This window comes from Gigantopelta aegis, chromosome 6 (genome assembly GCF_016097555.1).
Source record: "Gigantopelta aegis isolate Gae_Host chromosome 6, Gae_host_genome, whole genome shotgun sequence".
NCBI lineage: Eukaryota > Metazoa > Mollusca > Gastropoda > Neomphalida > Peltospiridae > Gigantopelta > Gigantopelta aegis.
Genome location: NC_054704.1, coordinates 26,964,413 through 26,990,060, shown reverse-complemented (window position 1 = coordinate 26,990,060; position 25,648 = coordinate 26,964,413). Strand labels below are relative to the sequence as shown.

The window sequence follows — 25,648 nt, the reverse complement described above, 5'->3', positions numbered from 1 at the left end:
TTACTCCCAATGTTTTGCTTCTTTGACTTTTCCCATTTTGGGATTTTCTTATAGTGTATTTTTATTTAAATTTTATTTGTACCATGACATGATTGATGATTATTAATGACAAACATTTTTTAAACTTTAAAATATCAGTTTTTATAATTATTTAAAACCTCCAGAAAAAACCCCTATTGTTTTTGCCGCAATTTACTCCCAATGTTTTGTTTCATTAACGTTTCCCATTTTAGGATTTTCTTACAGTATTTTTTATTTAAATTAAATGTTTCAGTGACTATGTTGATTTGAGTTACACCATGACGAAGGATGATGAGGAGAAGCATCGTCAGCTGCTGCGCGAGATCCAGATGTCATCAAACAGCGAGTACATCGGCAAGATCCGCAAACGACTGCAGGAAGACTCGGCTGCCCGTGAGGAGAGAGAGAAACGACGACGGAAAGTTTTAGTTGATCAGATGTTGGCTCACGAGAATCAAGAGGTACATGAAGCATTATGTTTAAATTCTTACTACTTCTTACTACAGGTATATATGGAAAATAGTTTATAACGGTGTGGATCAATTTTGAAAAAGACTAAAATGTTTGCTGGCATGTCTATATATACACAGGTATATCAGCACCTAGAAGTGGCACCTATAGATCCTGACCAATAAAAATCATGAAATTTTACCCATTTTAAAATGTAGTAAAGACCAGATGAAATATGTTTGTGACATCAAAATTGAACTAAAATTAGTTAATTTTATATAAAAAGTATTAGTATAAATAATTAGGACTTTTGTATCATAAAAATTACAAATAGAGATTATTATACGAACTTGTGTGTTGTACTGATTTTACAAAACGAGTGTCAGGATTCTTGTATTGCTCGAGCAAGAGTGAGGTAATACATGAATCCTGACGGGCAATTCCACGGTAACTGACGCAACATTCAGACAATTTTTAACATCTTGATTATTTTATTTCTTTAAAAGTATTCAATAAAATTCTTAAGACACTTTTTGATTGCACTAAATATGACGTGCCAAAGTCATGTCAAAAGAATATTTCATTGCATACAATCCCAATGCAACTATAATCACAAATGAAGTGTGGGTAACAGACAACAAAAAAGTCACTTGTATTTGACATGTCTTTGAACTTGCCAAAATTCTTTGAATCTGAAGCATCAAGTTTTTAGATACATACAGTAATCTCTGATGACAAGAACAAGAGACCAATGTTTTCTACAAGGAATTTTTGACTAACTAAAAAAAAGGGTAACTGATATTTTCTATCAGAGCTAAGACTGTGGAAGCTGCATTATGTTACTATGTGACTTCCTAAAATTACATCATTTGTTGTGTATGTGAAATCATTATGACACACATGTTTCATACTGGTTATATTTCCCTGTATACATGTATCTTGAACTAAGTGAATAATAACGGTCATTATAGCCTTCTAAAATGTGTTAATATTTTATGCTGGTTATTATTTCATGATTTATAGTAATTTAGCAGCAACTATGTTGAAGAGAATCATTAAGATCCAGGATACAGTTTTAGGGTTAAGATAAAAAAAATATATAATGTTTGTTAAAAATTTTTTTATCATCTGTTACTTATCTCAAAGATTAAGGTTAGATGGAAAATTATGCAGTTTTCAGCATTATAAAATGACTAATTTCCTATTATTTTGCAAACACTATTGAATCATCCTCTATAAAACATTTTGACCATTGCCGTAGATTCATCTGATAAATAAGTATGTAATAAAGTTTAATCTGTGACCCAGGAAGCGCACCGTGAGGAGATGATGGTGAACCGGTTGATGCGACAGTCTCAACAAGAGCGGCGGATTGCCGTCCAGCTACTGCAGGTTCGTCGTGAGAAGGAGACCATCTGTCGGAACCGGATGCTCCGGGAGAAACAGTACGAGCAGAGGAGACTGCAGGACTTTGAGGATGCACTCAACAGAGAGGCTGTAAGTTTCTATACCAAAACTACATTCATTCATTTCAATTTATTTTCATGTTTATATCCAATTATGGTTCAAGCATGCTGTCCTGGGCACACACCTCAGCTATCTGGACTGTTTGTTCAGGACAGTGGGTTAGTTGTTAATGGTTAGTGAGAGAGAAGAGGGTGCTCATACACCTACTCACTGAATCATTAAAACTCGCTCTCGGTGGGAGCCGGTCCCAGGCTGCGAACCCTGTACCTACCAGCCTTATGTCTGATGGTTTAACCATGACGCCACCAAGGCTGGTACCAAAACTACAATACAAATATCCTAAAACTGTGCAAATGGCCACTACCGCAGACGAGCCTTCCATAAACCTCTGCATAGGACAGTCATTTCAAGAAGATTTATTTATTTGCTTTTCAGAATCACGAGTTTACTAAAACGTAAAGTTTCACCTGTGAACTGATTCAGAGGTGACATGTGATAAACAATATCTAGTGTTCACATAGAAAAAACAAAAAAAACCCATACAAATAGAAATCTTTTACTTAGCTGGATGATTGTATTTTCCAAACCCCTCATTTGATTTTAATTTGTTTTTAATTGATACAGGAATTGGCTCAGCTGGCGAAGGAGCAGTATCGTCTACAGATTGAGAAGGAACAGCAGCTTCATGATGAGATTGCTGCCCAGAGAGCACAGGCCAAGTACAAAAAACATTATGACAACTGCTACGAGGTTGTCAACGAAATCGTCAATTTTTCTGTCAACGTGGGCGAATACCGGGAACTCACAAACAAGTGTGTTATTTCTCTTCAGTAATATTTATATTCTCTGTATTAATTCAGAATGCTTGAAAAACAAATAATCAGTTATTCCCCATATTTGTCTATTTTCATAATGGTGTAAGTCTGAAGAAAATAATCTTTAGTATTAATTAAGTTACCTATTTGAAAGAATTAGATCTAGCCATTGTAAAATTTCCACTTTACATATTCCAGTTTGTATAAAAATTAATACAGTTGGAGTGCTCGGAGTTTACTTAAATTAATTTAACCCGAATTTTAAAATATTAGGATCATGCAATGCTCTACATCTGGTTTAACAGAAGGTTAGAGTGAAGAAAGGTTAGATATGGGTGCGGCATATGTTTGATGCTAGGAAAATGCACACATATGTTGACAGATGTCCTTTACATAGAGGTACAAAAAGAATATACTGTGAAAGACCTCAAAACCAGACTCCCTATAAACCGAAGTTCCGTCAAAAACTAGATGTTTTTCACTGTCACTTTTGAAATATCGGTACACAACTTAGCCTCTCTAAACCAGGTAGCCCTTAAAAATGGGCTTTTTAATTGGTCCTCTTGGTATTGGTTTTTCAGGGGTTTCAGTGCACCTAATACATAGATTTATAGATGCATGGGTGTTTAATTCAATGGAAATTTTGTTTTCAAAATATTGATGAGCAATATTTCTAGTCAATTGATTATTGATTAGCAACTACAGATTAATGCTTTCAAATTGTGTAGTGATTTCTAAAACTTGTATAGCAAATCACAATGTAATACTGAACAAAATGTTCCCTGTAATTGTGTGTCTTTTATAGAAGATCAAATTGGGGTTTTTAAAAATTGAATACCAAATTTATTTGACTGATATTACAGATTGTTACCACCCAAACTGGTGCGTGAATGGACCGCCCTGTTTGTGAAGGGATTGCCGTTGTATGAACAGGTGAAAGAAGAATCCACTGAGCCGACCCCAGAACAGATCCTGGAGGAAGAAAGACAACAGTTGTTGGATGAAGAAGACTTCATGGAATACAAGGTTTGTGGATTTGTCTTAATTACTAATAGGGAGGTTTTGAGTACATTATGGGTACAGTTGTCTTAATATGGAGGTTTTGAGTACAAAGTGGTTAATATTATAAACATCTTCACAAGGAGATTTTGATTGCAAGATAGAAACAATATTCTTAATAAGGAGATTTTTGAGTACACAGTGAGTATGATTGTCTTAATAGAGAAATGGTTAGTATAAGGTGAGTCTTGATTGTCTTAATAGAGAAATGGTTAATATAAGGTGAGTCTTGATTGTCTTAATAGAGAAATCGTGAGTCCAAGGTCTGTGGTTGTCTTAATAATACAGCTTCCATCTGAGATGCATTGGGTCACATGACTGATTTCTTATCAGTGACTACATTGGGAGTTCTCTTGTTCCATTCAGTTCTATTTGACTGGTATATCAAAGTCTGTGGTGTGTGCTGTCATTTAAAGGACCCATTGCTGTTGAAGTGTTTGTATGCTATAAACTATTTGGCTGATGTTTTGCAATATAGCTGTTGGTTAATTCACTGTAGATGTCTACACAAGGCCTGTGGGCGGGGAGAAGGGGCATGACACTAACTGACTTTTAATAAAGTACATGTGTTATAATTAAAAAACCATAGTTTGATACCAGACCCGCAGTTGTGTGCTTTAATAGTATTGATAATTAAATGTTTTTTATTAAGTATAAAAGTATTTTTAAAAATAAACATGATTGCTAAAGACAAATATGAGCAAGCTGCAGTACTTCAGCAAAAAATAATATTATTGTATGTTTAAAATTGTGTTTTATTTGGTGAAACTCAAAACCTATGATATTGTGTCATGTATTGTGTTGATGATACCTGTATGTTAAATGTTGGTTGTTGTTTTTTAGAACATGACGGGTGAATGGCAGCCTCGAGAAGGCAGTGATATAACCGGTCCTCCTCCTGATAATGCAGTACTAGGACACATCATACAGAGACTGTTTGACTTGGTTCATCCACCTTCGGTGAGTTCGCATATGATTTTCACATATTATTTTGTGATAAACAGGCCAATATGCAGGTTTTGTATTATGGAATGATGATAGCAAAAATTCACAGATTTTATATTGGAAATGGGAAGAGTAGGTATTGTATAAATTAAAACAGTTTTTTTTGTTTTGTTTGACAAAACCATTTTTTAATTTGAGTATTTTAAATTTATGAACATATGTGTATTAAAAGTTTTAATATGTTCAAATAACTGATGGCAATGTATTTTATTGCAGCCTCCACCAGAGCCACCAGAGTTTCCTCCGTTCCCTATTAGAGCATGTATTCTTGGCAAAGTGTTTGGTGGGAAATCACAATGTGCACGGAAACTGGCTGATGGTAATTTAATTATTTATTATTTAAAATTTAGTTACTTCATTAATCTGCCTTAACTTTTATCTGTTGTTATAATTTTATTGTTGACTTTTCCAGATTTTTTTTTTTTTTAAATGGGGTACAATGTTCCCAGTCTGAAGGTAATTTAATTTTTGTATTTGGTTACTTCATTAATCCATCTTAACTTTCCATCTATTGTTATAATTCTATTGTTAACTTTTCCAGATTTTTTTTTTTAAATGGGATACAATGTTCCCAGTCTCAAGTTACCTTTAGAAAATGTTGGTTTGCCTCTTTGATCCATTACAGTATATTTTTTTTAATTTAAAAATCATGATGGAAAAAAAAAAGAGAAGAATATAGTGTCACTAAAAACATGAGTTGGGGCAGATTTATGAGTTGGTTGGGTAACAACAAACACTGTTTTTGACTGTTTGCTCAAATGTTTTAAAGTTTGTTAGTCCCCTACCATCCAACAAGAGGGGCTATAGGTTTCATCTCTGTCTTTCTGTCTGTCTGTCCATCCGTCTGTCTGCCCATCCATCCGTCTGTCCCGCATATATTTTTCCGGATTTAAAAAACAAATACCTTGAGATATTGAGCTGAAATTTTGTGTATACCTTTATCATCTACTGTTACAGATCAAGTTATTGTTGACAGAGTTATGGCCCTTGAACATAGAAGATATGATTTTTTTTTTTTTCAAGACTTGTTTTGCAATGCCTGAAGATACTGAGATGAAATTTTGTATATACCTTTATCATGTACTGTTACTGATCAATTTTAACTTTCATGGTGATTTACCCAGTTTTCACAGAAGTATGGCCCTTGAATTTAGGAGATATGAAAATAAATTGGCTTCAGTAGGGGACATGTATTGCTTTTAAACAGTACTCTCAGAATGCTTGTTCATCTAGGGTTTTTCTTGTTCTTTCAGCTCATCGTCTGGAGGTTCTTATAGTTGATGACCTCATTGATGAAGCCGTGTTGGCACACAAGAATGGGGAAATCGAAGTATGTTTAATCTCATTAACACTTCATATATAATCTTACAGCACTGAAATATGCCTTCAAACTGGTTAAGTATTGGCCATGTCCAGTTCTGCTTTGTTAATATGGTTACAATATACCATAAATCAGGAAAAATTGGGGGTTAAGATGCTCATTTGAGACATAATACGGAAGAATCTTTCACTAACCTAGTTTTACACAGAAATTGTCATCCTATGTTTAGTAGGACCCCACCTTGAACAATTTTGCATTGTTAATATGGTTGCCATATACCAATGGGATTTTTTGGTATTTATATTTATAACCGTAGTTTTGCTATTTATATATTATATATATATATATATTTTTTAATTTATGGAACAAATATGCCTATAATAATAATTTCTTCATAATTTATTAACAGGAAATTAAGCCAGTGGTAGAACAACCCACAGAGAAACCATCAGAGCAGACTGGAGTGGAAGGTATGCTGTGTTATATAGCTTATAGTTTTAGCATGTTAAATAAATTGCAATCTTTGCCCAACTGTTAAAATTCAGTCCCATTACAAGCTATCCTAAAACAGTAATGAATAAGTCAGAGGTATATTAAACAACCCTATTGACTTCTGTCATATAATAATTGTGGGAACTATTTTTTCTCTATCTGAATTTAGTATTTTGTAACCTAACTTTAAAATTTGTCTTCAAGAGTGAATTTTCTTTGTATGAACAAAATTCAGGTTCTTGTACATAGTATTTGATGCTTGAAATATGTACCTTATTATTCTGATAAATATTTTAGTGCTGATAGTACACATGCTGAATATAAATCTGCTTCTGCACCACAAAGAAATAATTGAGACTATAAAGGAATTACATTATATATAATACAGTTTGTTTTGTTTATCGACACCATTAAAGCACATTGGTGTATTAATCATCAGCTGTTGGATGTCAAACATTTGGTAATTCTGACATATAGTTACTACATTTTTCCATCAGCAGCAAGGGATGTTTTATATGCAACTTTACCACAGACAGGACAGTACATACCATGGCCTATTGTATATCAGTCATGGGACACTGTTTGTGATGAGAAAATACCCAGGCAGCGAATGGGTCCACTAAAGGGGTTTGATCCTGTGACTAAAGAACCTCGGTCCAGCACTCTACCAACTGAGCTATATCCCATCCATCACACTGTGTATCTGCTGTTCACACTTAAGAGGCAGTTTCTTACACATTGTAACTGAGCTACTGGAACCTTTCAGTCTGTGACCCTTCATCTTGCTACTTTTGAATGTAAATCTGCTTCTTCTTCACCAGCAGCTCTCATTTCAGACTTAAGTGCTCAATCAACTGTTGCCTGTATGCTTGTTATGGAGTTCACCTGTTCAGATTTATTAATTTAGTAGAGTTCTATAAATTGGTTATTTTGTAATTTCCATTTTCCTATTTACACAATCTACAAATATGAGATCTTTGTTACTTGCTTGTGCACCAGCATCAGTTAACACATTTTATATCAGAGCTCATCTCCTTGCCTATGAAGCATTTGTTTTGTGTATATAACTGAACTGGTGCCTGCTTATGATTCTCGACTTCTTCATACTATTAATATGGCAGTAGCAGACATATTTGTGCTGTTTACAAGCTTTCAATCTAAATCAACAATCTAATATTGTTGTATATATCTGGGACTCTTAGGACTCTTTCTTCTCGGTGTATTACTGCTTCTGTGACTGTTGGACTGTTTGTCTGAGAAATGACACTTGCACACATAAAATATTTGCTGTTTGCACTCTGTAGAAGCTTTTCTTCCAAATTAATAGCAAGCAAAACATTATCCACTGAGACTTCAATGCCATTCACATCACAGTCTAAAACTGCTTCTGCACCAGGAGCACTGTCTCAGACTCTCAAGTCATATCAGTTTTGCCTGCTGCACGTTTCTTCTGGTATAATCAATCACACCTCAGTGGCAATTCTTAACCAGCTACTGAGACTCCTGTGCCTGTTTCACCACAGCCTACAGCTGTTGAAGCTTCTGAAACAACCCCCACACCAACTGCTAATGGTGAGATATGTAACATATGAAGATGGCAATAATGTTTCATGAACATCGGATGATGTTCCAAATAAAATACTATACATGTATTTGTATAGCATTGTATGAGCTACAGAGGCATATAATAATTGTGCTTTTTTGTATTTTGTGGCTTTCCTCTGTTCAAATGCAAACAAAGTATGGCTAGGAGAACATCATGTGGCAACTGTAAAGGCATCATATATCAAAGCAACCATTTAAATTCATTATGGCATACAGATAATCACATATGAGATAAAATTCACATATATCAAATGTAATTTTATGGAACCTATCCATGTGATTAAAAATTTGTTGAATGTTTTTTGTTTTGATAAACCTAAGTTTCATTCAGAGCAATGAATCCAGTACCCACATTTCTCTGCATGAATGGCTACAGTGTATAATGTAGTTTTTGTTTTGGTTGAAGGTAACTTGATTTTCAAATATTTTATTACAATATAATCAGATGTCCTTTAAAGACTTGACTTTGTAAATGATGCTTGACATGAATGACTTGCTTGAGCAGATTTCACTGTGAATATCTTTGTACATTGTCAATCCTTTGTAATTTGTTAATTATATTTATTTCTGTTCATATTTAAACTGGAAATATATATTACTGTCATGACATGTACATATTATGGAGAAGGCCAAGTAAGTTGTATAACTTGTGCCTAATCCATTTGTTTGTTTAAAAAGCAATAAAATATGTTTCAATCAATTTGTTAATTAGTCAAGCAAGATACGTCTGGAGAAGCTGCTGCAGGAGCAGCAGGTGCAGCCAGTGCAGCAGCAGGTGCAGAAGCAACAACAACAACAGCAGCAGCAACAACAGCAGCAGATGGGGCTTCGGGCACTGAGCAACCTGCAGCTGCTCCACCAACAGCAGACGGTTCCCAGGAGGAGACCAAAGTGAAAGATGATGTTGTATCTGTACCATCGGAGGAATCTTCATCCAAGAGAAGTCTCAAAGGGAAGGCTGCTGGACCTCCAAAGCCAGAGGTTTGTAACATTTGGAAGCATCTGTCCAAAACTCTTTTGGCTGAAATAAAGCTGTTTGAGGTCAACTTTAAATTTAAAAAAATTATTTACTGTAATATGAATGACTCAAAAAGCAATGTCATTTATATAAGTTATTCTTTTAATGTTTTTCATGCTTTTTAATAAATTAATATATTATAAAATATTTTTTAAAAAGATCATTTGTTTCAGATGTTTGACTGACCTATTATTGAGGAGTTACAGCCAAATCACATTTGTTTTAAGGATAGCCACACACTGTATGGTTACATAATAAACAATATGCAAGTCTGTCAAATTCTGCCTTCTGGGGGTTTGTGCAACCAGTATCAATTATTATTTTTAAGATATTGCTTCATGCTGTACATTCTTGCTTGTAGCCAACACTGAGAGCAAAACTTGGCCTGAAAGCTATGAGAAATTTGAAGAAAGGCAAACCTGTTGATGATCAAGTAATGGTGGATATTTTGGTTGAGGCAATCAGGTGAGATGATACATCTGTTATCAGTCATTACAGTAAGACATCTACATGTTGCATCATCATATTAGGTTTCAAATTCAATAAAAATCAATTAATTTGGACAAAACTAACGACACAGAGTAGTTTTCCGGTAATAAATTTTTCATTTACTTTGAAGGCAATGTCAGATTATGTTCATATTTAATATGTTTAATTTGTTTAAATAAATCAAAGCAGTTGTTTTTATTTGAATTTTTCTTCATTTCAAAGTGCACACAGAAAAAAATATTAATCCACTTGCTTATATTCAGACTATTCGACCATAACTGCTGTGAGCATAACAACTGGCTTAATAATGTTGGAGACTATTTATAAAATGAGATGTATACATAATTTAAGTGTTTTCTCCTCTTGTTTATTACTAGGAAAATACCAGAAGGCACTGGATGGGTGATTGACGGTTTTCCCCAGACCTACAACCAGGCCAAACTGCTGGAGAAGGCCCTCAGTGGGTTTGACGCGACAGACCGGGAGATGAAGAAGATGTTCAAGAAGGCTTCAAACCTCGTTCCTGACCCACGACCTCCACCTCCACCAGCAGACCCCAAGAGTGGAATCGATATTGTCATTTACTTCGACGTGCCGGACGAACTGTGCTTGAAGCGGGCTGCTGGACGATACCGTATGTGTACCTCTATGTATAGTTTGGTTAATCATGATGCTCTGCCATGGCATACCAAGCATGTCTGTTATCTGCCTTTTATATTCATAAATTTCTCAGACCTTGCCATTAAAAGAAATTGAGGGAGCCATTTAAGATATGACCATATTGATGCCATATAAATTCTCATGCAAAGAGGAGCCAAAAATTACTCTTCTCGAACTAGTCTCGGGTGAGTGATGGGGAGTGAGAATGATAGCTCCCTTTAAACACAGATCTGGTTTCCAACTTGGAACCTTATTTAGGAAATCCTAACTACAATCATGGCACTACCATATATATCTCCATATTGCCATGATTATCTTTTCTCCGAGAGACATTTGCTTGTCAAAGTAATGGATGGTTTGACACCTCCAGAAACTCTGGACCCATGGGTTAATGTAGTCGATTACTGATCCCCTGAAATATCTTACTATAATTGATGTTGATGTTTGAAATCTTGTCTGTCTATGCATTCTTATTGACTTCAGACAACTGTCTCCTCTGATAGTCTTTATATTGGAAACTTCAATGTGACATGCAATTATTACCGTGACTATTTTTGTCTCCCTTGAGAAGGAAGTTACTGAAGATTGTATAAAAGTGTTATTTTCACTGATGATTACTGAATCAAGTTCTTATAGTACTTGTGTAGATGTTTAGTTCTATTTTAGCCAAATTCATGCATACACCATAAATTAAAGAACATCAGTAGTTTCATGCACCACATACATCAGAGGTCAAGGTCCTATTTTCCATGAAACTTAAACTATTCTAAGATTCCCAGAGCATCCTATAATAATTTTACACATTTAATGTAGTCACAGCTATAATATAAAAATACATTTAAATTGGCAATCTTTTATGAGATGATAGCCATCTTTTCATGATTATATTTTACATGTTACAGATACAGTTGTATCAGAAGAGTCTTACCATGAAGAGTTTAAACCGCCACCAGAGGGCAGTGCGACTGGTATTGGTAAGCAGGAGATGGTAGTGCCAGTTCAGGATGTAGCACACGACATGGAACAGATACAACACAGGTATGCGGTAGCTATAGTACTGTCGGAAATAGAATAAAAGTGATTTTCGTCGATTATTTCTTACATATTAAACTGACAAGTAAATATTTTGTAAATATCAATTTAATGATAGTCTACCTAATTTAGCATTTACTTGTTTGGGCTCTCATTGATGTTCGAGGTGGTGTTTACTCTTGAAATTAAAAAACAAATGTCAGTAAACAGGTGATTTGTGCACTTTATTGGAACTTTATTCCATAACACATTTTGGTCAACATGTGTCAATTTCATTGCTGTTACAATATGTGAGGGACTGTTTCTGATGATGTTTTACCCCTATCCCTCTCCAAAACAAAATATGTGTAGTCATTTATAAGTAACTTTTCAGCACAACTGTCAAGAACCATTCTGAGTGATCCATTATACCGGTATTAAAGGTGCCATCTCAATGTTGCACAATGACAGCTATTGCAAATTATTACTTTTTTTTTATAAAATTTCGATTTAACATTTAAAGAAGATACCTTTAACAATATGCCCATAAAAGATTATAGGAAATAATTTTATCTACTGGTAGAAAATACATTTTTATTGGAGAATCTTTATCACAAACAGACGCTCTCATATAACTATGATATAGCACCTTTAAATGGTTGCAAGATTGTGTAAATTTGTAATGTACTTATATTGAATTTATATTCAATAAATATGCTTATCATAATTAATAATTTATGCTGCAATTCAAAATAATCAGTTAACTTGCAGTTTTAAATTAAAAGTTTGTTTAAGGGTAAATGAAATTGACACATATCGATCAAAATGTGTCTATTCCAATAAAGGTCACAAATCACCTGTTTACCGACATCTTTATTTTAATTTCAAGAGTAAACACTACCTTGTACATCAATGAGAACATCAAACAAGTAAATGCTAAATTAGGTAGAGTATCATTAAATAGGTATTTACAAAACATTTACATGTCAGTTTAATATGAAAGAAATAATAGACGAAAATCAGTTTTATTCTATTTCCGACAGTACTTTAGTTCATGAGTTGGTCAACTACACTGCAGTCATTATAAATCACTGATTATAAATCATTATTAATGCTGACACAACACATGTAAATTTGAAGCAACCCTAAACTGTTTAAATATGTTCTATGGATCGCTGATTTGAAAGAAAAATCTATTATCTTTTTTTTTAAAATTGGTTCACTGTAATCTATCCATTTTTGTAAACATTTGTTGAAAAACAGGAAAAAACTTCTAAAAAGAAATTATGACTGAAGAAAATTTAATCTGAATAAATTTTCTTTTAAAATCACAAATCTTAGTACAGAAAGTTAAATAATATAAAATTCACAGTATTAAGTAAAATTATATTCATGTCAGTTATTTTTAACATTATTTGGATCATTTAGAATGTAATATGTTTGGGGCTCTTTTTTCTAGATTGACAGGTTTTCATGATTCCTGGTCGAAGTTAAAGAAATGGTTCACACGTTTTGGCACCTTGACAACTGTTGATGCGACACAAGATACTGATGTTGTTTTTCTTGAAGTAGAAACAATTCTTGAAGAAACAATTCACAAGGTAAACATGATTTGTAAGAGAAAGGAAAATGCTGACCTTATTAGTTGAGGTATTCTGTCACTCTAGCACCCAAATGCTTTCTTGGCTGAGTCATTTATATACCACAAGCAGTGTTAACTCCTTATAACCTCGCAAACTTTTGTTTATCCCAAAGACATATAATATGTAAACTTTTGGTGATGCATTATGGATCTTCTGAGTGTCTGTTGCTATGGTGCCCCATAGTTACTGTGGCTTAGTACACAATGATCAATTTTAAGGAGCACTGGCTTTTGAAACTGTATTTTTATCTTTGGCACAAACATCTTGACACTAGAACAATAATTTATAATTCCGTTATCAGGGTTTCTGCCAGAGGGTATGGAGGGTCAAATTATGTATCCTAAAATCTTAAAAATTAATTAATATATTTTTATAATTTTTAGATAGATGATAGAGACCTGCTATTTAAAATCTGTCAAAGTACATGAAATGTAGTGTCCAATTTTAAAACATTTCAAACCCATAGCCACGTAGTAGGTGCACTTATAGTCTGTTTTGTTTTGGTTATATACCCTCAAATAATTCTTTTGCAGAAAGCCTGGTTATGACTGTTTTGTTAATAAACATTTTCCAAAGTGAAAGTAGTTTGGCAGTATACATGTACATGTACAACTAGATAGTCATATATTATGTTTATTTGGGTGCATACACATTCATGACATTTTTACAAAGCTGAAGTACACTGCATTACAAATGTATTCGGTTCCATATTTACAGCTGCAACATAAGGACGAGGAAAGTGTTCCTGCCACAGAGGAGACTGAAACTCAGCTCATAGAAGAGCCACCACCAGAACCGGTAAGCAAACTCATGTGTTTAGTAAAGAACTGTTTTATGAACCAGGGCTCATATTTTCGAAGCTATCTTAGCCACTACGAAATCATAAAACCATTGTAAGATATGACATCACTATGGTAATGTGTCCTCTAGTGTCATCATAGCCTACAATCGTTTTACTATTTCATAGTGCTAAGATAGCTTCAAAAATCCCTAGCCTGCATTAACTATGTGAAATAGATTGTTTCCCATTCAAAGCAGAACTTCATGGCTGGTCAAACAGGGTGTGACTCATTGGTACACCATCCACCTAATGTGTGATTGGCCAACTGAGACATGGTTATAGTAGGACCAGCGAATGCGACTGCTTACCAGACTAGGTTTTGCACCTAGTGTTAGGTGAACTTGATTTGTTAGAAGTCATTGGTACCAGTCAACTTGTTTGTGAGCGCTTGCCCTCCTGAACATACAACTGAACCCACCTTCGCATTGGAGAGACCCACTGAGATTTTTCCATTCCAAACTGCTCAATTGCTGTAATGCAGGGCCATACCCTCCAGAGGGGCGTGGGGGGGGGGGGGGGGGCAGGGCAGAGGGTGCATTTGCCCCCTGAGAATTTCACTTTTTTTTTTCTCTCCAGAAAACAGCATACACATCTCAGGGTTTAATTTTTATAGTGTTTCATTTGTTTATAAAAAGTAGTGCCCGCTCTAGGATTTTGATCAGGGTACTGCTCTGTAAATGTGGTTGTTCTATTGGACAATGCATATATTAGATCTCATGCTGCTAAATGTAAAGAGCAGCCCATGTTGTGGCAGTGGGTTACCTGTTTTTCCTTTACACCTATAGTCCGTCCCACAGGAATCACTTTTGTTTTCATACTATGTAATTTACTACAAGTTATTTATTTCCAAGCCGATTGATTTGTAAATTGCACACACAAATTGTATTTCTTTGTTATTTCCAAAACACTTTTAATTTTCTATTTACGTCAAACCAAACTGAAATTATTTACAAAAAACATTTTAATAGAATGATGGGATGGTCTATAAAGTGGCATCTTAACGGTTACTGATAAACCAGTAAAACCATTACAGTGTTATAAAGCGAAAAAATATGTTTGGGTTAGATTATTGTTGTATTATAAATGTTCTTTTTAACAAGAATGGCTTATATGGGGGAAAATATGAACTTTTTACTTAGCCTAACCACATTTTTAATTTTTAATATATTAATACTTATGATTAACATATGTTCAAACAAGTGCATCTCATCTTTGATAATATTACTTCAGTTAATTATAGACATTTTACATTAATATTATACCTGTAGTCAAATGGAGCAATGCATGTTGCCAGACATCCATGTTTGGCTGGTAGCCATTTTGTATTTACCATACAAGAGTGGTAGATTAGATCAAGATGCTGGTCCCCATCCACCTGGAGACTGAGTTGCTTACAGATTTTATGTTTCACTTACACAGGTGCCTGAGGTACCAGAGCCACCAAAAGAGGAACCTCCAGCAGAAACAAAATCACCACGAAGTCGTTCTGGTAACTATATAGTTAAAAATAGTTTCATTGAGACCTTCTTAAAGGAAACATGACACGAGACCATATTATAGCTCATTTTAAAAGCAAAATGATATAAAAATAATATACAAATAACTTTATAACAATAAAATATGTGTAGTTAACTTAAAATGAAGAAATTATGCTAATCAGTATCAAAGTACGATTTATGCATATTTATTCGTGAGCGTTCGGAAAAAAAGGGAAGTGACGTCAGAGCCGCTGTACTCTTCCATTGTTGTTAACTGTTTATATATGGAGTAAGGGGCTTACGATCTTTTCAGTCCAACAGTGCCGTACTGCGCGGCCTTTGGGTGTAAAAATAAACAGTTTAAACGATCGGGATTGTCTTTTTATAGTTTTCCAAAGGATTGTATCCGAAGAAAGACCCATGTATTTTATCGCAAAAGAAAGATTGGACACCAACACCGCATAGTACTTTGGTGTCGGCCTATTTACAGCCGGAGCCCGAATGTTACCCGGAGACAAAAACAGTACTCGGTTGCGAATGCCGAGGTGTACATTGTACATATTTGGCACAAAGATACACCTCAGCATGATGTATTTATATATGTTAAAACAAAAATGTAGAAATTTTTATTTATTTATTTTTTGGGGAAAAAAAAGATTTTTCATGTTAGGGCTGTAGGCCTACATAACAAAATCTGTATTCACTGTCCGAAGAAGGAAACTTCAATAAGTAATTAAATATGGCATATACAAACATGGGATTTGGCATGAGGATACATCTCAGTACGATGTATTTAAATATGTTTTTAAAAAAACCGTGTAGAAAACAATAATAATTTTAAATAATGTTTTTAATCACAAAAACGTTCCTCATCGCCCGAAGCCCCAAAGTAACACGAAGTTCAATACAAAATAAACCACTACTGTCGGTGTCGAAATAACTATTATGTTTCATCCACGGGCTGACTTGAGAAGAAAAAAAAAATTATCACTTGGGTATCGTGAGTGGTCGTTTTTACTCTAACGCACCCTACCAATAGGCCTAATAATATGCTACTTTTTTTATGAGAGAAAAATACTATAACCCCATTTCGTTCTATTGATGCAAATAGAAATATATTTAGTTTAAAAGTTGATTATACTCTCAAGTCATTTATGTTGTTTTACAAGTCAGGTTAATGAAAGTGAAGCGCCTTGTCGTAAATTAGAGCGTTTGTTTACACTGTGCATACAGATTTCATTATGTACAGCCCGAACATAAAAAATGCGATATTTTCTAAAAAAAACAAACAAAAAAATGTTTGTCCTACATTTATATTTTTTACATATTTAAATACATCATATCGAGGTGTATCTTTATGCTAAATATGAACAGTATACACCTCGGCATTAGCATCCGAGTTTTGGTTTTGTCTCCGGGTTACTTTCGGGCTCCGGGCTGTAAATTGGTCGACCGGTCTGTTCTGGCACCATCGGTTTCTCCACCCTCCGACTCGCTATCCGTTTTTTCTTGAGTATCACTGTTGTAAGTAAATGTGTGTCTTTCTTCATTTACTAACAGCTCATATTGATACGGCAAAACGGTTTGCGAACGAACACTCATTGTTTTGGTAAGCTGTGCAAGTCTTAGATTCTTTATGAGTGGTACGGACTAATGCTTTTAAGTGTAAGGCTTCAGATCAAGCGACGCATCTCTGACGTCACGGACCTCGTGATTGCCCTGCTTATTAAAGATCGGCAATTTCCGCTAAGAGCTCGTATCTGGGGTTTTCTTATGGAGATATTTTAAGTAATTAATTTTTTTTTTTTTTTTTTTTTAGGTGATTCAATTTATAATTAATTGTACATGGTTGGTGCCAAATATAGGTTACATGACATGTTTCCTTTAAGTTTCAAAGAGATCTGGGCCTTAATAATTATAATAATAATAATAGATATAACAACTTGTCAATGCACCCCAGAACATACTTTATGACCCTGCCCACCCCATAACATACTTATTACCCTGTCCACCCTAGAACATACTTATGACCCTGCCCATCCCAGAACATACTTATGACTCTTGGACATCCCAGAACATATTTATGATCCTGCCCATATCAGAACATACATATGACCCATGGACATCCCAGAACATACATATGACCCATGGACACCCCAGAACATACTTTATGAACCTGCTCACTCCGGAACATACTTATGACCCTGCTTACCCCATAACATACTTATTACCCTGCCCACCCCAGAACATACTTATTACCCTGTCCACCCCAGAACATACTTATTACCCTGTCCACCCTAGAACATACTTATGTCCCTGCTCACCCTATAACATACTTATGACCCTACCCGCCCCAGAACATACTTATTACCCTGTCCATCCCAGAACATACTTATGACTCTTGGACATCCCAGAACATATTTATGATCCTGCCCATATCAGAACATACATATGACCCATGGACATCCCAGAACATACATATGACCCATGGACACCCCAGAACATACTTTATGAACCTGCTCACTCCGGAACATACTTATGACCCTGCTCACCCCATAACATACTTATTACCCTGCCACCCCAGAACATACTTATTACCCTGTCCACCCCAGAACATACTTATTACCCTGTCCACCCTAGAACATACTTATGTCCCTGCTCACCCTATAACATACTTATGACCCTACCCACCCCAGAACATACTTATTACCCTGTCCACCCTAGAACATACTTATGACCCTGCCCACCCCAGAACATACTTATTGCCCTGTCCACCCTAGAACATACTTATGACCCTGCCCATCCCAGAACATACTTATGACTCTTGGACATCCCAGAACATATTTATGACCCTGCCCATACCAGAAAATACATATGACCCTGCCCACCCCAGAACATACTTATTACCCTGTCCACCCTAGAGCATACTTATGACCCTGCTCACCCCATAACATACTTATGACACTGCCCATACCAGAATATACTTATTACCCTGCCAATCCCAGAACATACTTATGATCCTGCTCACTCCAGAACATACTTATGACCCTGCTCACCCCAGAACATGCTTATGACCCTGCTTATCGCAGAGCTTACTTATGATCCTGCTCACCCCAGAACATACATGTACTTAAGACCCTGCTCACCCCAGAACATACTTGTATGTTTAATATTCACAGGTTCAGGAAGGAAAGGTTCTAGAGGGTCATCAAAAGGTGAGAAAGAAAGCAGACGGAAAAGTGAATCCCCTAAACAGGCTGGAAGCAAAAAAGGAGACAAAAAGAGCAGTCGAAGTAATTTTTTTAAATTTTAATTTCACAAGTTTACAATTCAGACAACTGTTCTAATTTGGATTTTCACATTTTTATATCTGCATAAATTAGCTTAGAAAATATTGTAATATCTCAACACAAATGTCTGATGTATTGAAAATGTCTTTAGTATAGGTTTTCCAAAGCTAATGGAAACCCTACTGTAACAGTTACATGTATACTGTATGTTTATAACTCATGTACTATGAATATAAAATAATTTAAAGTCATCTCGTCTTAATTCTATAATGGTTTTGATGGTTTTTTGATACTTATGTTATGTATATTTTGCACATCTCTTTACATTGTGATTTAAATTTTATATTGATGTTGATTGTCAATTCATTTATATTTTCTCCATGTTTGAAACCCAATAGCTGAGATGTTGTTAAACATTCATTCATTCATTCATTCATTCATTCATTCATTCATTCATTCATTCATTCATTCATTCATTCATTCATTCATCCATCCATCCATCCATCCATCCATCCATCCATCCTTTCGTTCGTTCGTTCGTTCGTTCGTTCGTTCGTTCGTTCGTTCGTTCATTCATTCATTCATTCATTCATTCATTCATTCATTCATTCATTCATTCATTCATTCATTCATTCATTCATTCATTCATACTGTAATATTTTTTTAATTATTGCAGGCTCCTCACCTAAGTCACCTAAATCTTCTAAGAGGGGCCGGTCACCTAAGAAATCGAAAACTCCTGAACCAGAACCCGAGCCTGAGCCTGAGGTTCCTGCAGGACCTCCACCTCCAGAACCAGGCTCCGAGGAATGGGAGTTTGTCGATCAGCCTATTGAAGATGTGAGTCTTTACAGACCATTACATACCACACATAAACACAGCCTGTCAGGGGAATAGGCTGGGAGGGCATTATGCATGCACACACATATCCAGCTGCTGAAATATGTAGACATTTAGATAACCATTTTTAAATTTACATTTTAGTAAAGCTTCATCTGTCAAACAGGTTTTAAATTTTTTATAATTTATTTTTTGCTAACCCCTCCCTCTTGTAATAACCCCATATGGTCATATAGATTAGAATTTGTTAATTAGCATGAGATTGGGTCAGGTTTTAGCTATTGCGTCAAGATAATTGGAGTGAAATGCTAACCTATTGAAGAAGTGAATATGTAGCTGCTACTGTGTTTGAAGATTACTTTTTTTTTATTCAGCCTTCCAAAAAGTTACAAGTTAGTAGATTTGGAATTTATCAGTTGGCCTATTGAACAGGTGTATTTGTATTTTTGGTATAAAGGGGCTATATGTAGCCCAGTGGTAAAGCATTCGCTTGATGCACAATTGGTCTAGGAGCGATCCCCATCATTAGGCCCTTTGGGCTATTTCTTGTTGCAGCCAGTGCACCACTTCTGACATATCAAAGGCTATGGTATGTGCTATCTTGTCGGTGGGATGGTGGGATTGCGACTAATGGCAAAAAAAGCAGGTGTCGTCTCTAAGACTATATGTCAAAATTACCAAATGTTTGACATCCAATAGCAGATTATTAATAAATCAATGTGCTATAGTGGTGTCATTAAACAAAACAAACTTTAACTTTGGTATCAAATAGTAGGAATTTATTTATTGATGATGTGTATTATGAGCTATCATGTGATCAACAAATAAAAATTTGTTGATTGGATTATTGAATATTTTTAGTTCCTGAGAAAAAAAAAAAAGCCTGAGAATTTGTCCATCTCTCTAACTATTAAAATATTGTATGTGAAAGTGTTCATTTGGGACTGAATATCAAAGATTTGCAATAAATCTGTTTTTCAGGACTTGTCAAAGATTTTATTATCTTATTGGGAATGCGTAGAAAAGACTTACGTCAACAACAGCAAACATGTATTCCGATCAATCCGACATGAACGGGAGGACATCTATCGCTATTTTTATCAGATCAGGTAATGTACCACAGAAGCAGTAGAATGTTGCAGTTCAGTATTCACGTTAATTTTGTATTTGATCAAATATTACAACATTCAAGCACATTTTAGACTTTATTTCCCAGTAAATAAATATATATGAAACCATTTGAATTACACCCAACTTGGCATCACTACTGATTACAATATGTCATTTAATTTAGCATTTGGTATTTATATGACAGTGCTGGATAAAAAAACACTATGTAATTTGGTGCTTACTTTGTCTACCCCTCCCTTAGCATCTGAAGACAAATGTCTCTTACTCCCCTATACCCTCATGTGCCCATTTAATTTAACACAATGGGTTTTTTTTATATAAAAATGTAATTTATATTTTATTATTTGGAATGTTTGTTTCACAATTAATCTATAGTATATATATAATTTTATGAACTATCATTTTTTTTCAGGAAAGATTTCTTGGGATATCTTAGAAGACCAGACCACAAACAAGAATTTGTTACCCAATGGCAGATGGTAGGCATTCTGTAAAACATTATACCACCAAAAATACGCTCACAAAGATCTTTTATTGGTGTATTTCAGGGGTGGGGAAAAATTAAATTGTCAATCGGTCCCGCTTGATGTTGTCATTAACGGGGGGGGGAGGAGAATAGGGGAGAGGGAGGGGAAAAAAAGATTTTACATTAGTGATTCGAGTGAAAAAAACAAACCCCACAAATTGTATATATTTTACATAATGGAATAAATAATATAAAAAAAGGAATAAAAGTTATGAATTTAAATCCCATATATGTATAAAAAGTACGAGTATTCAGTACTGTGTCCTGAAAATTAATAAAAGATCGCACCGTTGAAGCGTTTGACAGTCTGAGCCAGCACATGTTTAGACAAAGAGATTAATAATGTCATCACTGATTGGACGAAATTTGACCTCTACTGGCTCTTGAGATAACCAGTACATGTAGCTGTTCTGCTTACTCCCACTTTTGGAAACCTTTTGTTAATTTTAAAATCCTTTATAATTATTGGATAGACTACATTGAACAGTCAACAATAAATACATTTATAGATTATTTCAGTATATTTTATGCTATTTCAAGCAGTTTGTATTGCACAAAAGTCTCTTGCTTAGGACAGGGACCCTCGACCCAACAAAGCTCCATACATAGGTGTTGACAGGTGTTGATTGTAACCAGTTGCAAACTCTAGGTCCTTTGTTTTAATTGGAGTGTAATACCTTAATGGCTCTCTCACCAAGAATGGTGTTATTGTTAACGTCCGTTTAATCTCTTGACCGGCTCAGCAACTTTGACAAAATTAATGTCTAGCCTAGTGGCTGTGGATTGACACTACTGTAAATCCGACTTCAGTGACTGACGATATATACTTAGGCACTTTAAAATCACAGACGTCTGAAACACAAGCCATATTGACCACTATTTATTTATTATTTTAAATCATGCATGAGATACCGATGTCTGGGCAGGCCGGTCCACTTGACAGATAAGAATTTGTGCCAATAATAGAAATGGACAGGTGCTTCGGACCGACAAGAATGACAAAAGTGGGACCTGCAAACACACGTTTTTAGAAAATACTTTCAGCCTCAGAGATCGAGAATCGCTCTCAGCCCGGGAGAAAAGGGCTTTTCCCCACCCCTGGTGTATTTATAATGTTCAGTATTTATCAGAAATAGAACCGTAGGTAACATGGTTCCAGTGGTAAAGTGCTAGCTTGGTGTGTGGTCTGTTTGGGATCTATCCCCGTTAGTGGGCCCATTGGGCTATTTCTTGCTCCAGCCAGTGCACCACGACTGGTACATCAAAGGCCGTGGTATATGCTATCTTGTCTATGGGATGGTGTATATAAAAGATCCCTTGCTGCTAATCAAAAAGAGTAGCCCATGAAGTGGCAACAGCGTGTTTCTTCTTTCAATATCTCTCAATATCTATGTGGTCTTAACCATATGTCCGACGCCATATACATGTAACCATAAATAAAATGTGTTGAGTGTGTTGTTTAATAAAACATTTCCTTCCTTTCCTTCGTTACATAAAAATAGAATATAATGTTCAAAAGACCACCTCAATTTAAAGGGACACGCCCTAGTTACGGCTAGTTGTTAACCATTACGGCATTGTTTTTCGCTATTAAACCCATTTTTTCACAAATAAAATTGCACTCTACTTACATTTTATTATTTAGAATACACATTTCCATTCACCTGAAGTGCTTTTTGGTAATCCTGGTAATCCTGATGTTTGTAAAACCACGAAATGCATTTTTTTTATTTCTTAAAAAGCCGCGTGCACTCGAGAAAAAAACGTTAAGCAAGCGAGGTCCAATCTATTTTTAGAGGGAATCTTCCTGTGTAAACATCACAGACGTTGGTATACCACGTGACCGTTATCATTTTGGTTTGGTTTGTTTTCTCGTGCACGGTTCGCGCAATCAACATCCGATTTGTTGTCGTTTGCTTGTTGTTCATTTGTGAGATTTTTCTTCACATTTCGTGAACATTTTCAGTAACAATAAAGTTCAGACAAGTAAGTGTCTCAATACAAAACGTTACAAACCCTTAAAACCAATAATTTTGCTAGGACAGAACAGTTGAAACATGTCCAGGAGAGGTGAAAGGAACGCACCCCAAGTCTGTGCGCACTCTGTGAAATTTGTCGTGATGTAGGCATTGTTGTACTTAGAGCGACATCTACCGGTGATATCAGAATACTAACTTTCAAAATTATTTCAAGCAATTGGGACATGGGGATTCCCATGGTATTTATCGATATAAAACCTGCTTTTTCACTCCATTTGATAAAAACGTGATCTAAGTGTGTTACAGGTTTGTAGATTAACCAAATTATAATTTATTTTCACTGAATGGAACTAGAGTGTGCGGCTTTAAGAAGCCATCCATGTTAGAAAGCCACGTTAATATTCTCTTTAATCATCTAACATGGCTAATATAGTACAAATTAAAATCCAGTCTCTACTTGAATCAGTTTAGACTACTATGAATATGTATTTCTCACCAATGTGGGGTTTTTGTTTTTAGAATTACAACAGTATATCTGATGACATGAGGGATGACGATGAAACGAAGGCGGACCTCCACCAGACCGTGGATGACCTGCGGGAGAAACTCTGGGACATCTGTGATGAGAGGAAAGAGCAGGCAGAGGCCGAGAGGGAGCGGGTGATGAACGACGGCTGGCTCGACGACAGGATGGGAGTCCTTAGTAACCACTACATCACAGTCATGCAGGTTAGTTGTTGTATCATCGTATCATAGTCATGCAGGTCAGTTGCTGTATCATTGTATCATGGTCATGCAGGTCAGTTGCTGTATCATCGTATCACAGTCAATCAGGTCAGTTACTATATCATAGTCATGCAGGTCGGTTGCTGTATCATTGTATCACATTCATGCAGGTCTGTTGCTGTATCGTATCACAGTCATGCAGGTCAGTTGCTGTATCATTGTATCACAGTCATGCAGGTCATTTGCAGTATCATCGTATAACAGTCATGCAGGTCAGTTGCTGTATCATTGTATCATAGTCATGCAGGTCAGTTGCTGTATCATCGTATCAGTCATGCAGGTCAGTTGCTGTATCATTGTATCATAGTCATGCAGGTCAGTTGCTGTATCATCGTATCAGTCATGCAGGTCAGTTGCAGTATCATCGTATAATAGTCATGCAGGTCAGTTGCTGTATCATTGTATCATAGTCATGCAGGTCAGTTGCAGTATCATCGTATCACAATCATGCAGGTCAGTTGCAGTATCATCGTATCACAGTCATGCAGGTCAGTTGCTGTATCATAGTATCACAGTCATGCAGGTCAATTGCTGTATCATCGTATCACAGTCATGCAGGTCAGTTGCTGTATCATTGTATCACAGTCATGCAGGTCAGTTGCTGTATCATCGTATCACAGTCATGCAGGTCAGTTGCTGTATCATCGTATCACAGTCATGCAGGTCAGTTGCAGTATCATCGTATAACAGTCATGCAGGTCAGTTGCTGTATCATAGTATCACAGTCATGCAGGTCAGTTGCTGTATCATCGTATCACATTCATGCAGGTCAGTTGCTGTATCATCGTATCACAGTCATGCAGGTCAGTTGCTGTATCATCGTATCACAGTCATGCAGATCAGTTGCAGTATCATCGTATAACAGTCATGCAGGTCAGTTGCTGTATCATTGTATGACAGTCATGCAGGTCAGTTGCTGTATCATTGTATCACAGTCATGGAGGTCAGTTGCTGTATCATCGTATCACAGTCATAAAGGTCAGTTGCTGTATCATTGTATCACAGTCATAGAGGTCAGTTGCTCTAACATGGTATTACAGCCATGCATGTTCATCACTTTGACACAGTCAGTTGGTGTAATGTGGTGTAACAGCCATGCAAGTCTGCTTTGACATGGTATCACAGTCATGTAGGTTAGTTGCTCTAACATGGTATCACAGTCATGTAGGTTAGTTGCTCTAACATGGTATCACAGTCATGTAGGTTAGTTGCTCTAACATGGTATCACAGTCATGCAGATTAGATCTCTTTTTATGGTTTCTTAGACAAGTAGGTCAGTTTGCTGTAATACTGTATCACAGTGATGCAGGTAATTTGCTTTAACATGATATCACAGTCATGTACTTTAGTTCCTCTAAACATGAAGTCACAGTTATGCCAGTCAGTTGCTCTAATATGGTAGCACAGTCATACAAGTCAGATGTAACATGGTATCACAATCATACAAGTCAGTTGTAACATAGTATCACAGTCATACAAGACAGTTGTAACATGATATCACAGTCAAACAAGTCAGTTGTAACATGGTATCATAGTCATACAAGTCAGTTGTAACATGGTATCAGTGTCATACAGATCAGTTGTAACATGGTATCACAGTCAAACAAGACAGTTGTAACCTGGTATCACAGTCATACAAGTCAGTTGTAACATGGTATCACAGTCATACAAGTCAGTTGTACCAAGGTATCAGTCATACAGGTCAGTTGTAACATGGTATC

The 25,648-nt window shown here is 35.7% G+C and overlaps 1 protein-coding gene across 1 annotated transcript in view; it reads left to right on the top strand.

The window, feature by feature from the left end:
• LOC121375494 (sperm flagellar protein 2-like) overlaps positions 1-25,648 on the top strand; it is a 51,870-nt gene that overhangs the window by 5,875 nt on the left and 20,347 nt on the right. The window contains exons 7-26 of the mRNA XM_041502970.1: positions 275-482; positions 1,780-1,968; positions 2,563-2,750; positions 3,617-3,779; positions 4,656-4,772; positions 5,034-5,136; positions 6,071-6,147; positions 6,548-6,608; positions 8,948-9,216; positions 9,615-9,718; positions 10,120-10,376; positions 11,305-11,440; positions 12,873-13,014; positions 13,774-13,854; positions 15,317-15,386; positions 18,555-18,668; positions 19,342-19,505; positions 20,487-20,614; positions 21,049-21,115; positions 23,661-23,870. Of these exons, the coding sequence (XP_041358904.1) occupies positions 275-482; positions 1,780-1,968; positions 2,563-2,750; positions 3,617-3,779; positions 4,656-4,772; positions 5,034-5,136; positions 6,071-6,147; positions 6,548-6,608; positions 8,948-9,216; positions 9,615-9,718; positions 10,120-10,376; positions 11,305-11,440; positions 12,873-13,014; positions 13,774-13,854; positions 15,317-15,386; positions 18,555-18,668; positions 19,342-19,505; positions 20,487-20,614; positions 21,049-21,115; positions 23,661-23,870 (2,848 nt within the window). The remainder of the gene's footprint in view (positions 1-274; positions 483-1,779; positions 1,969-2,562; positions 2,751-3,616; positions 3,780-4,655; positions 4,773-5,033; positions 5,137-6,070; positions 6,148-6,547; positions 6,609-8,947; positions 9,217-9,614; positions 9,719-10,119; positions 10,377-11,304; positions 11,441-12,872; positions 13,015-13,773; positions 13,855-15,316; positions 15,387-18,554; positions 18,669-19,341; positions 19,506-20,486; positions 20,615-21,048; positions 21,116-23,660; positions 23,871-25,648) is intronic.